The 11,915-nt window shown below is 35.9% G+C and overlaps 1 protein-coding gene across 4 annotated transcripts; it reads right to left on the bottom strand.

Annotated features, from left to right (window-relative positions):
* Positions 1-8,881: 8,881 nt before the first annotated feature.
* Positions 8,882-11,528, bottom strand: LOC128223745 (collagen alpha-1(VIII) chain-like). Of its 4 annotated transcripts, none has more exons than XR_008259340.1 (3): positions 11,307-11,528; positions 10,201-10,450; positions 8,882-9,468 (listed from the first exon to the last, which is right to left on the bottom strand). XR_008259340.1 is itself a non-coding variant. In XM_052933110.1 (3 exons), exons 1-3 carry the CDS (start codon positions 11,485-11,487, stop codon positions 9,253-9,255), a joined length of 453 nt encoding a protein of 150 aa, XP_052789070.1. In that variant the 5' UTR covers positions 11,488-11,528; the 3' UTR covers positions 8,882-9,252. The 4 variants fall into 4 exon arrangements, 3 of the variants coding, with proteins under 3 accessions (XP_052789070.1, XP_052789069.1, XP_052789071.1); XM_052933110.1 differs by having other exon boundaries at positions 10,395-10,450; XM_052933109.1 differs by having other exon boundaries at positions 10,308-10,450; positions 11,307-11,527.
* Between the last annotated feature and the right edge of the window lie 387 nt (positions 11,529-11,915).

Here is an 11,915-nt window from a genome sequence, read left to right as displayed (position 1 = left end):
TATGAAACATGCATACTTAGGTTATCCGCGCATTCTGTCCCTTTGCTGTTTAGGCCATATGCACAATTATCCACGCAAACCAGAATGCTTGGGTAGGAACATTCGAACAAATCAGTACAGGATGACCCAACGGATCCTAACCAATAGTTATCACAATACTTGATAATCAATATAAAATAGTATCCTTTGATAATATAATATGAATAAACAGAGGTGATTGAGTTTATTTTGCAACATTCGACATGACGTCTTCCTGTAACAAACAAATATAAATATGTATGCAATAATTTATTAATTAATTAAGTCTCATTAAATTCAGCTGTTTTAAAACTAAAAGTGTGCAATTAATTGAAATAATTAAGAATATTGTTTGATTAAATGAAGCCATATGATTATGATCATGATCACTTTATCACGTGATTTGCATCCTCAGTGATTACTGTACTGCAAAGCGAAACAACTGTTATGTCGCTCGTGCAAAAATGCAAATTAGCGTATGTTTCTGTGGTGTAGGCGTCGTGTGCCGCTTTTACATTATATTGATATTAAAGCATATGTGTCCTAACGCCAAGACCATGGCGTTACGTACGGTTAAGGTATGGAGTCGTTGTATTGCGTATTCACTTATTTGCGTTAGGCCGGGTTAGCGGTATTGTTAGGACACTTGGGCGACTACAGTTTACGCTACAAATGAAACAGCGGAAGACGCTTAAAGGACTTAAAGGTTTTGCCTGAATTAATGACTTGTTTGCTTTGGCGGAGGAATATGTTTAATTAAACAAGAAACGTAATGTAGCAAGATATAAACACTATTTTTATTCTGAAGATTTCAAAAATTGAGTTATTTTCGTCGAAAAGTTTGTCCTTATCGTGATCGTTACACCAAGCATTGCCGTATGTTATTTAACTCTAATAGTGTTGAGAAAGTAAGTGTGGCATAATTGAATTTTGCCTGTCAAGATAAAATTCAGTTGTTTTCGGATTCCGCTACATGAAACATAACTATGAAACGTATATGAACTATTCCAACAGCCATTTTATGTCGAAATTTAAAGGAATTGAAAATCAGATAACTGTTCATAGCTATATAAGGATCTTAAACAATTGTATGACATGTAATACTATTGGTATCTCTCCGCTGCGTGTAAAAGTTGTACCTTAAAATTGTAAAAAGGTAGATTGATTTCGGTTCAGTTCCTTTGGTTTCATTATGTTTATACGAACCTGATACATCTTAAAGGAATAAATATACAGATTTCTCATTGTGCTAACAAAAAATGAAACCGTCCGATTCACGTCCTGTGTCATGTAGGTCATATAAAACATAATAAAATATATTTTTTATATGCTGCTTTACATTAAAATGGATATTATTCTGTGCAGAAGAAGAAGAATACTTAATTTTCATTTCATCTACCTAATAGGACAATGAATGCAAGCTCCCAATTACGTCCTGCTTATTGCAATAAAATAACGATTAACATGGGTATGTTAATAGCATACATGCTCTTTATTGCACAATTTAATACTAAACGTCGTTTTTGAAAGCATTGCTTCAGGTAGCTGTTAGAAACATGCAAGTACTCGTCAATGCTCTTATTTGCTGTATGCTGTGAATTTGTGCATATTTACGAATTAGGAAATAAGAAACAAGTTGAATTTTGCTTCTTTAATACTTATTCTCATTCCCCTTTCTTATAATCCTTTTATGTCTACATGAGAGTAACTTTGTTCTAAAACAATAGTAAACAACATCATGGGTATGGTTGAGTGAGTGAGTGAGTGCGTGCGTGCGTGCGTGCATGCGCGCGTTCGTGCGTGCGTGCGTGCGTGCGTGCGTTCGAGCGAGTTAGTGAGTGAGCCAGTGAGTGATGACGTCAATTCTAGATTACAGGAAATAAAGTCGGGAGTCCAGCAATCTTCATCACTTTCGTATATACCAGGATTTAACTTAACAACAATGTAATTGTTCAAATATTGAATTTAATGTTGATGTCTCAAACGTTCATGAATTAGGATATAATGTTAAAACATTAGAAAGGAATTTTCAACAAAGCATAAAAAGAATATCACTTTGGTGCAGAAACAAACGTATGTCAAAGCATGTAAGCTTATGAAGATAAACAATCGACTAAAACGATTTATATCTCTTAACCTGCACATACATGATACTATGGCTGAAATTATGATTTGTCAGGCAGTCATCGGCGTTTATATTGACACTGGTTGATAAATCCTGTAGAACTTCAAAAATAAAAAAAAGATATTACAACTTATATATCAAGAAACTTTTTTAATAACTGATGTATAGTTTAGACAATTGGAACTTAATTTAAGCTCAACTGAAATGTTTGAAATTTAAAAGTGCAGTCAAAATCGTGTAAGATAACCCTTATGAAACTCAGGCATTGATACGTTTTAATAACCTGGGATGGTTTACATTTGAACATCGCTATAAACTTCACACAAGCGTAAATTGGCAATCTCCAACATTTCTCTTTACGTCCTTTTGTTCTCAATCTCAAAATGACACCAGTACTTGTACGTAAATCCCAAACAGAGTGTTTATGCTCAACACTTTTGTTTTAAAAAGTGAAAATAAATATGGAAATTTGGAATTGCACACTTATTCCGTGTTTTATATAGTTCTTCTTCTTCTTTTCTGCTTCTTTTCTTCTTCTTCTTCTTCTTCTTCTTCTTCTTCTTCTTCTTCTTCTTCTTCTTCTTCTTCTTCTTCTTCTTCTTCTTCTTCTTCTTCTTCTTCTTCTTCTTCTTCTTCTTCTTCTCCTCCTCCTCCTCCTCCTCCTCCTCCTCCTCCTCCTCCTCCTCCTCCTCCTCCTCCTTCTTCTTCTTCTTCTTCTTCTTCTTCTTCTTCTTCTTCTTCTTCTTCTTCTTCTTCTTCTTCTTCTTCTTCTTCTTCTTCTTCTTCTTCTTCTTCTTCTTCTTCTTCTTCTTCTCCTCCTCCTCCTCCTCCTCCTCCTCCTCCTCCTCCTCCTCCTCCTCCTCCTCCTCCTCCTCCTCCTTCTTCTTCTTCTTCTTCTTCTTCTTCTTCTTCTTCTTCTTCTTCTTCTTCTTCTTCTTCTTCTTCTTCTTCTTCTTCTTCTTCTTCTTCTTCTTCTTCTTCTTCTTCTTCTTCTTCTTCTTCTTCTTCTTCTTCTTCTTCTTCTTCTTCTGATTCATTTTCTTCTTCTTCTTCTTCTTCTTCTAAAATCTTATATAAAGGACTAAAATTGCCATCCTCTTTTTGCAATATTTGCTACAGGTATAATTAGCCCGCGTCACTCAAATAACTTTAATTGTAACAAGTATAACAGTTCAACAGATTTTATATTAATGATACCAGTGATCTGCTACAGATATGATTAGCCCGCGTCCCTCAAATAACTTTAACTTTAACAGTTCAACAGATTTGATTTTATTGATACAAATATTTAAGTTAGAGTCGCAGACTTTGTCGCGACACACGAGTTGTGAATATATTCTTTTTAATCGCATATATATTTTAATATAAATTTCATCTACATGCATTGACAAAAAATATTTTCGTGGAATTTAACAATAGAGGTGTATCAGATTTAAAACTAAATACCATTTGACTGACTTTCAACAATGACTTCACTGATTTACCTCCCAACTGAAACAGTCGTTTATTTCCTTGGGGTTCAACAATGAATCCTCCGCTGCGCTTTTTTCGAGTATTTATTTGAAATGTGATAAACTGGCTTTACCATAGTGTTAAAGGCACATAATGTTGGAAAGCATATATCAGTTATTTTTCAAGGTATAAAAATCATTCACATGATTTAAGTTATACATAAACCCATTACGAAACAATGTATTTAGCTCTGGATTGCTAGACAAAGCGACTGCTGCACTGATATGTTACAGGTGTTACGTAACCTTAAAATTTACATCGGAGTGTCTATGTCTTACAGGTTGAGTGAATAAATATATGTTAGAACAAAGCTTCATATATCTTTTTCTTCAGATATTCAGACCTCGTTATAGGCTAGTTGGATTATAAGAAATGTTCAATGGCAAATTTCAAACCGTTTGTTTTCATTTCTTAGTTTCAAAACAAACTCGCCACTAGCTAAAATGACTCCTTTAATATAAACATTCCGCTTACATAAATGTGAGCTTAGTAGGCTAGTCTATATGCTTTATCTTACCAATCTGAAAGATAACATCATTAAATTATTCGCATTTTACCATTATTTCTCCTTTGATATCAATCTACCTGATACACGTTTGTTCAAACCGTGTCCTTGAGGTCAGGATTAGCCCCGCATAAAGTATCAATGTTGTTTGTTTATAAACGTAAAGAGTAAAACAGAACACAAATACTATATGGTACCAGAACGCACAAATATTATATATACCACCCCCTACTGGGACTCATTGCTATCAAATAGACGTGTCATTAAACATCTTTAGAAATCTCCTCATCTCAAAAAAGATAATTGACATATTAATACCCATTCTTTTGATTTACAACCGTGTATGTTACCGTTGGTGTTCAGATTTATTGGCATTTTAATGGGATAGTCCTTGTTATACACGCACAACTCCTTAAATCACATGCTTTACCTTGTTTCCAGTTTCATATAAATATCACATTATTTACAGTATTACAGAGGTGATATAAAATAGTATCACTCCACATGTTCGTGAACAACTTCTTCATTCAAATATTCCAGCAAATCATACGTTTATTTCTCATTTTGTTTGATATAAAAAAATCATTATAAAATGTAGTTCATTTTCCAATCAAACAAATCAGAAGACAATTTTATACGGGCTCTTTACCGCACGAAACTGTGCAGATATCAATTAAGGCTGCATGTGTACAGTTAGAACAACTTTCTTTCAAAAGTGCAAACACTATGAGTCTGAAAAAAGACGTAATTGTGATGGTACCAGGTTTTGCCTTTCGCAAACCATATTGGGCGCGTAAATGCCCGAGAACAAAATTTCCTTAGAGCGCGGCGAAACTACGTTCGGTAGTTTTCGTCATGGCAAACTCGGCAGTTTCCGTAAAAAGTATGTACATGAAAAATAAAACAACTATTTGCAAAATACAGTTCCCTAGTTATTCTAAAAATAGTTTAAAGTATCCTTATGAATAAAGAATATGAAAACTCACGATAAACTAACACACAAATATATCATAATTCTACATATTTTGGGAGACAAGTTTTTGTTTTCATTTCTTCATAAATGTCTTTCATACGCATTTGTTTCCATTCGAAACAAAGGCCACTTTTTGGGTTATTCGTCGGTAGAATACGTGCGTTCATCCTTGATAACAAGTTTAATTTTGACCATTGCCTATACAGTGTGTGTTTACTTTTTCGGGCGGTTTTGGGTTCAAGCCCCACACCGGGCGCACTTTTCTTGCCAGATGGGTGTCCTTTTTTGCTATGCAATATCGTGTTTGTGTGACAGATTGTATCTAAAGGTAGAACAGGGAGGGTGCGGGGTGAAGGCTTCGATAACAATCCTTGATAACATACCTGATTGTTTTATATATAGTATGTATGCACTGTGCTGTTGTGGTGTTTTGTGCTGTTGTTCCATGATTCTTGCTTGTGAATTTTTGTTTTTATGTTCTATGTCTTTGGCGTTTGACCAATGCCATTAAAATGGGTTTATGTTTAAACGTTTCGCTACTGAGCTTGTTTCTGTGGCTTTTCGCATACATTTCGAAGCAAACCATTGGCTGAGTGTGAGGTTGTGACTGAAAATTTGAATGCAGCGGATGCGTACCGACACCATAGCTGTGTCAGAGATATTGACTTAAAGCATGGACAGGAAGTTGTGCGACAACCTGTCAACCACTGGCTGATTGAGATATTGAAATTAAAAATATACGGATATTGTGAAGCGGGATGCCCACTCCTGCCGCCAAACAAAACCCTTCCTGTGTGAGAGATGGTAAATAAAGGTTAAACAGGGTGGGGTGTCCCCTCTTGCCATGCATCGTTGTGTTTGTGTGATATATTGTATCTCAAAAGTTAAACGGGTTTCTCCTCCTGCCAAGCAAACCTATAGTTGAGAGAGTGTGACTGAAATTGTTGATTGGATGTGTGTGATCTTAAACATGTTTTTTTGCGAAAAGTGACTTTAAAATAGGACACGAAGATTGTTTACTTACAACATGGCTTATGGACAGATGGAAACTAATACAATAAACTATAACATAGACAATCATAGTCATTTAGTAAATACTCAAAGAAAATCAATGTCGTAAGTGCTCTTTGTTCATGCTAAGTTTTGTATCTCAGTGATAATTGGGACCTATTAGGCTCAAACAAAAATCTACTGCATGTATACATACAAATTACGTGTTTTAGCGTGCAAACACATACATACCAACTATTTTTGAATAGGCTCACACGGTGCAATAGATAATACGTCCGCGACATATTAAGATATAAGATTACTAGAAAATCATTGATTAATCATGGGACATTAATTTGTTTGCTCTCCTTGGATTGAACACAATAAAAAATAGTAGAAGCTTATGGCCGTCGGGTACTATATGATAATAAGTTATAACGATGTAGTGCTTGACGTAGTATTGATGTTGATGCAATTCTAATTTAAATCGTTAATTTGAATATGAACGCGGAATGGGGGTTTTATACGTATCTATCATGGGTGTCCGGTCTGGATAGAATAATGCGAACGCGGAATGGATAAGGGGTTTTATACGTATCTATCATTGGTGTCCGGTCTGGTTAGAATAATACGAACGCGGAATGGATAAGGGATTTTATACGTATCTATCATTGGTGTCCGGTCTGGTTAGAAAAATACGAACGCGGAATGGATAAGGGGTTTTATACGTATCTATCATGGGTGTCCGGTCTGGATAGAATAATACGAACGCGGAATGGATAAGGGGTTTTATACGTATCTATCATTGGTGTCCGGTCTGGTTAGAATAATACGAACGCGGAATGGATAAGGGGTTTTATACGTATCTATCATTGGTGTCCGGTCTGGATAGAATAATACGAACGCGGAATGGATAAGGGGTTTTATACGTATCTATCATTGGTGTCCGGTCTGGTTAGAATAATACGAACGCGGAATGGACTAGGGATTTACTAAGTATTTGTCATGGGTGTCCGGTCTGGATAGAATAATACGAACGCGGAATGGATAAGGGGTTTTATACGTATCTATCATTGGTGTCCGGTCTGGTTAGAATAATACGAACGCGGAATGGACTAGGGATTTACTAAGTATTTGTCATGGGTGTCCGGTCTGGTTAGAATAATACGAACGCGGAATGGATAAGGGGTTTTATACGTATCTATCATTGGTGTCCGGTCTGGATAGAATAATACGAACGCGGAATGGATAAGGGGTTTTATACGTATCTATCATTGGTGTCCGGTCTGGTTAGAATAATACGAACGCGGAATGGACTAGGGATTTACTAAGTATTTGTCATGGGTGTCCGGTCTGGATAGAATAATACGAACGCGGAATGGATAAGGGGTTTTATACGTATCTATCATTGGTGTCCGGTCTGGTTAGAATAATACGAACGCGGAATGGATAAGGGGTTTTATACGTATCTATCGTTGGTGTCCGGTCTGGTTAGAAAAATACGAACGCGGAATGGGGGTTTTATACGTATCTATCATGGGTGTCCGGTCTGGTTAGAATAATACGAACGCGGAATGGATAAGGGGTTTTATACGTATCTATCATTGGTGTCCGGTCTGGTTAGAATAATACGAACGCGGAATGGACTAGGGATTTACTAAGTATTTGTCATGGGTGTCCGGTCTGGATAGAATAATACGAACGCGGAATGGATAAGGGGTTTTATACGTATCTATCATTGGTGTCCGGTCTGGATAGAATAATACGAACGCGGAATGGATAAGGGGTTTTATACGTATCTATCATTGGTGTCCGGTCTGGTTAGAATAATACGAACGCGGAATGGACTAGGGATTTACTAAGTATTTGTCATGGGTGTCCGGTCTGGATAGAATAATACGAACGCGGAATGGATAAGGGGTTTTATACGTATCCATCATTGGTGTCCGGTCTGGTTAGAATAATACGAACGCGGAATGGATAAGGGGTTTTATACGTATCTATCATTGGTGTCCGGTCTGGTTAGAAAAATACGAACGCGGAATGGGGGTTTTATACGTATCTATCATGGGTGTCCGGTCTGGTTAGAATAATACGAACGCGGAATGGATAAGGGGTTTTATACGTATCTATCATTGGTGTCCGGTCTGGTTAGAATAATACGAGCGCGGAATGGATAAGGTCTTTTACAATTATCTGTCATGGGTGTCCGGTCTGGATAGAATAATTATACACGAGGACACGTGCGTAAGTCGGTTACGAGACTTGCCGAGTTACTTGTAACGTAGCGCGCCCGAGAATCGGAGTTTTCTATCCGGACCAGAAAAAGCATTATTGATAATTGTTTTTCTTTCATACCTAAAATTATCAATTTGTGGAAAAAAATGACTCAGAATTCGCATTTGTTTTTAGATTTCACCAAAGGGCACATGGGTCGTTGTATACTAACTTCAATAAGAGCATTAAATTTTAGATCACAATTAACGTCAAATAGATCCTCAGTGTTTTGATGATTATTCATCTCAAATTTAGATTAAAAGCCTTGCAGGCTTAACAGCGCAGGTAACATGACCGGAAACAATAACCCGCATGAGAAAGCATAACTCTTAACAAGTCATTGGCCAGTATATAGCATCGCCCGTCAGTGTTTTATCTGAAATTTTCAATAAAGTACAAACAATTTCTTACAGATGGCGATATAAAACAATTGAAATGAGATAATACTTTCTTCGTATAACTTTAAACAAAAAACAAAATGCACCATTTATGGGTTTTTAATAAATCAATGCAAACATTAATGCCAAATTCCGGTTGAATGACAATCAAATTATCAAATTAAAGCACTGTTTTAATTACAATCGACAAGGTATAATGTGGATAGTTATAAAATGCCTTCGAAAGTTAAAGTTGAGAAAGTTATTTCCCGCGTATATTCCATATCCGCTGTTCAGTCATGCATCACCTTACTGTTACGTATTCTCAAACCTGTTCAAAATATTTTATTTTTTTTATAATATAAGTTCTCAAAGAATACTTGATATGCGCAGAGTTTCAATGCCGGTCAACGCGAAAAGAATTCCCATATAAGTGAATTTCGCCTGCCAGTGGCTTCGAATGAGCATAACCTGTTTATGCGAGATTTAGCGAATATCCACTAAAGTGTGTATGGAAACAACATCCCAAAAGAGTAGGGGTTCCACCACTTCCATGGACGATGACCTTGACTTGATCCCCTGCGGCGATCTCAAGTACAGTCGGGACGGAACGATGGTGATGGAAATCTACGTTGTTCTCTAGAAATAGGTAATTCACCTGTTCATTGTTCTTCATGACGTGAAGGTAAATCTGGAATTGACATTACAACACATACTATTGGATCTCCATAGCAACTAAAACACCTTTAGTCATTTACAAATATAGTCTAACCCTGCTTGCTCGAACTCGGTTAGCTCGACTGTACATGGTGCGAAAGTAACAACCCTTTTTCATGAAATGGTATTGATGCTTATTGAAAGTTTACTTGCCGTCTATCTATATTATTATGATAGATCATGTTATTTCAATTCATTGACGTTAAGTTTGACATGCTCTATATCATTGAAGCTATATACAATTATATCGCGAAAAAATGCAAAAAAGAACAATAGCTTTGGAGAAGTAAAGCCAAATTCATTGACTGACTGGACTTTTAAGTAATTTGAATTTACTTAATTCATTGCAAGAAACAGCTTGGGAAATAAATTTGCGAATAATAATAAGGGCCTTCCACAGTGCAAATGTCGTTTAAAGGTTCAAAACTAAAATGATTAAAACAATCCATTTTAATTTAGTTTTGAGGTTCAATATTTAGCAAGAATAATTCATATATCCGTTGCAAAATGTGTAGCTTTTATTAGCTTTAATAAGGAGATGGGCAGTTTTATGAAGGAAGATTTTATCAGGTTTCCAATCAAACAGGATTTACATTTTTTTTCAGGAAATTTCTTTGCACATAAGGAATATATTTCATTTTGTCACAAAAACAAAATTTCACTGTCGACCGACTTTTCCGAAAAAATCGGTAAACTCCTTGCTTACCCTAAACAGGCAACAGAATGTGTGTTTAACTCCCGAAAAAGATTGCTCCTCAAAACTTAAAAACATGAACTTTTGAAACGGTTAAATTGTTGGCATTGTTGGAATACGTAGAGACCAGGAGCTTTTGCAAGAAAAACGCCGTTGCTAGGGTTGTAACGACTGCCGTTGTTGAGAATGGTGTGGTCAAAAACTACCGTTGCTCCTTTGGTGAATGACGTCAAATCGTGGGATAGTTCTGCCATAAATGCGACTGAAACCAAAAAAATATTGTTCCTTTTTTAAGTTTTGTATTACGTCTCCTGTATGACGTCATTTGGTTTCTTAGTTCCAATTAATTTGATCTATAAAAGAAGAACAAAGCTGACTCTGATATCTTTAGCTGGCAGACTGCCTGATCTCGGTCCGTAGACCTGAATATTTAAACCCAGTTACATTCTCGACTATTCTAACGAGAAGCAGACTCCAAACTCTAAAAACTCTTAAGCTCTGGATAAGTGTTTTTATATTTCGTGATTGACCCAAATTGCAGTTGACCATTCAGAAGTGTTTTCTAATTTTCCGTAATAGTTTAGTGATATCAGGTGATACATTTTAACTCACGTGACCATACTCAAAGTATCTTACTGGCTATCGTCAATCAATATATCTAGTGACGTCAAAATGGACTAGACCAAACCCCTTTGATAGGATATTAGTAAACAAGGTAATTAAGCTCATCTCTAGACAGTAATTAAATTAGCCATTAGCGGTTGACCTTGGCCGTTACTGATTGATCTTCGACGGCACCAAGTAATATATGAGTTTATCAGAAAGCAGATCATTTGATAATTATTATTCAAGCCTTTCCATCTATTCTTAGGATACCTAATTGACACCTGCCGGTAACGGTAATGAAGCTCAAATGAAAATAACGCTATGGCATTTGACCACTTAGTACCTTAGCAGATTGGCGAGGGTCATTGTGTTACAAAATCTATAACATATATATAGCATATCTTAAACTGAAACAAACAATTATCCTCAATATCATTGAAATTGATAAATTTAGACTTCAGCGAAATGTATGAAAAACAAATTACTACTATCCAGTGGCATATTTGTCTTACCTCTGTCATGTAATGTTTTTTTGACGGCTTCAATTTCCACCTCTAAGTCGTGAAGCTTTTTAAGTATTTTATAATCGTAATCAAACCCTGATGTACATATTCCCGTTTCCTGAGAGAGAGCAAAATGCAACAGTAAAATGAGAAAAAGGCATAAACAGATCAACACAGGTTTTGTAGCCATCCTTGCTTAACTAGATTTCGACGCAATATGTTAAAAACATTAAATTCGTTGTGAAACGTACCTTATCTTATTAATTATGTGTGCGGTTTATCTTCATTACCTCAACTCACTTTGGTCACAATATTTACATAATTACGTTCTGCATAATTATACAATTACGTATAAAAAGCTTTTTTACCATCTCTAATTAAATACACTAAGATTGTTGTATTTTAAATATGTGTTGAGTCACGTTCTCTGTTTGATACAGTTTAGATTTATAATATTAAAACGACATTTACACCTTCCTCATGACGTAATCCTAAAATGATTTCTTTGTTTCGCAAGAAACTTTCGCACCGATACCAAGTTTTTAAATTGTTACGCTTTGGTTTTTGCTATATGACAGTTTAAACAAAGGAAAGGACTCTTGCACAATCACTTCCATA

The sequence above is a fragment of the Mya arenaria genome, chromosome 17 (genome assembly GCF_026914265.1).
Source record: "Mya arenaria isolate MELC-2E11 chromosome 17, ASM2691426v1".
Lineage (NCBI taxonomy): Eukaryota > Metazoa > Mollusca > Bivalvia > Myida > Myidae > Mya > Mya arenaria.
Note: the sequence above shows the minus strand (reverse complement) of the source record. Positions and strands in the feature narration are given on the sequence as shown.

Coding starts and splice junctions, on each gene's coding strand:
- LOC128223745 (XM_052933109.1), bottom strand. CDS start 11,487: ATGGCTACAAAACCTGTGTTGATCTGTTTATGCCTTTTTCTCATTTTA. Junction 10,451..11,306: donor AAAAACATTACATGACAGAG/GTAAGACAAATA, acceptor TTTTGGTTTCAG/TCGCATTTATGGCAGAACTA. Junction 9,469..10,307: donor CAAAAGCTCCTGGTCTCTAC/GTATTCCAACAA, acceptor TGTCAATTCCAG/ATTTACCTTCACGTCATGAA.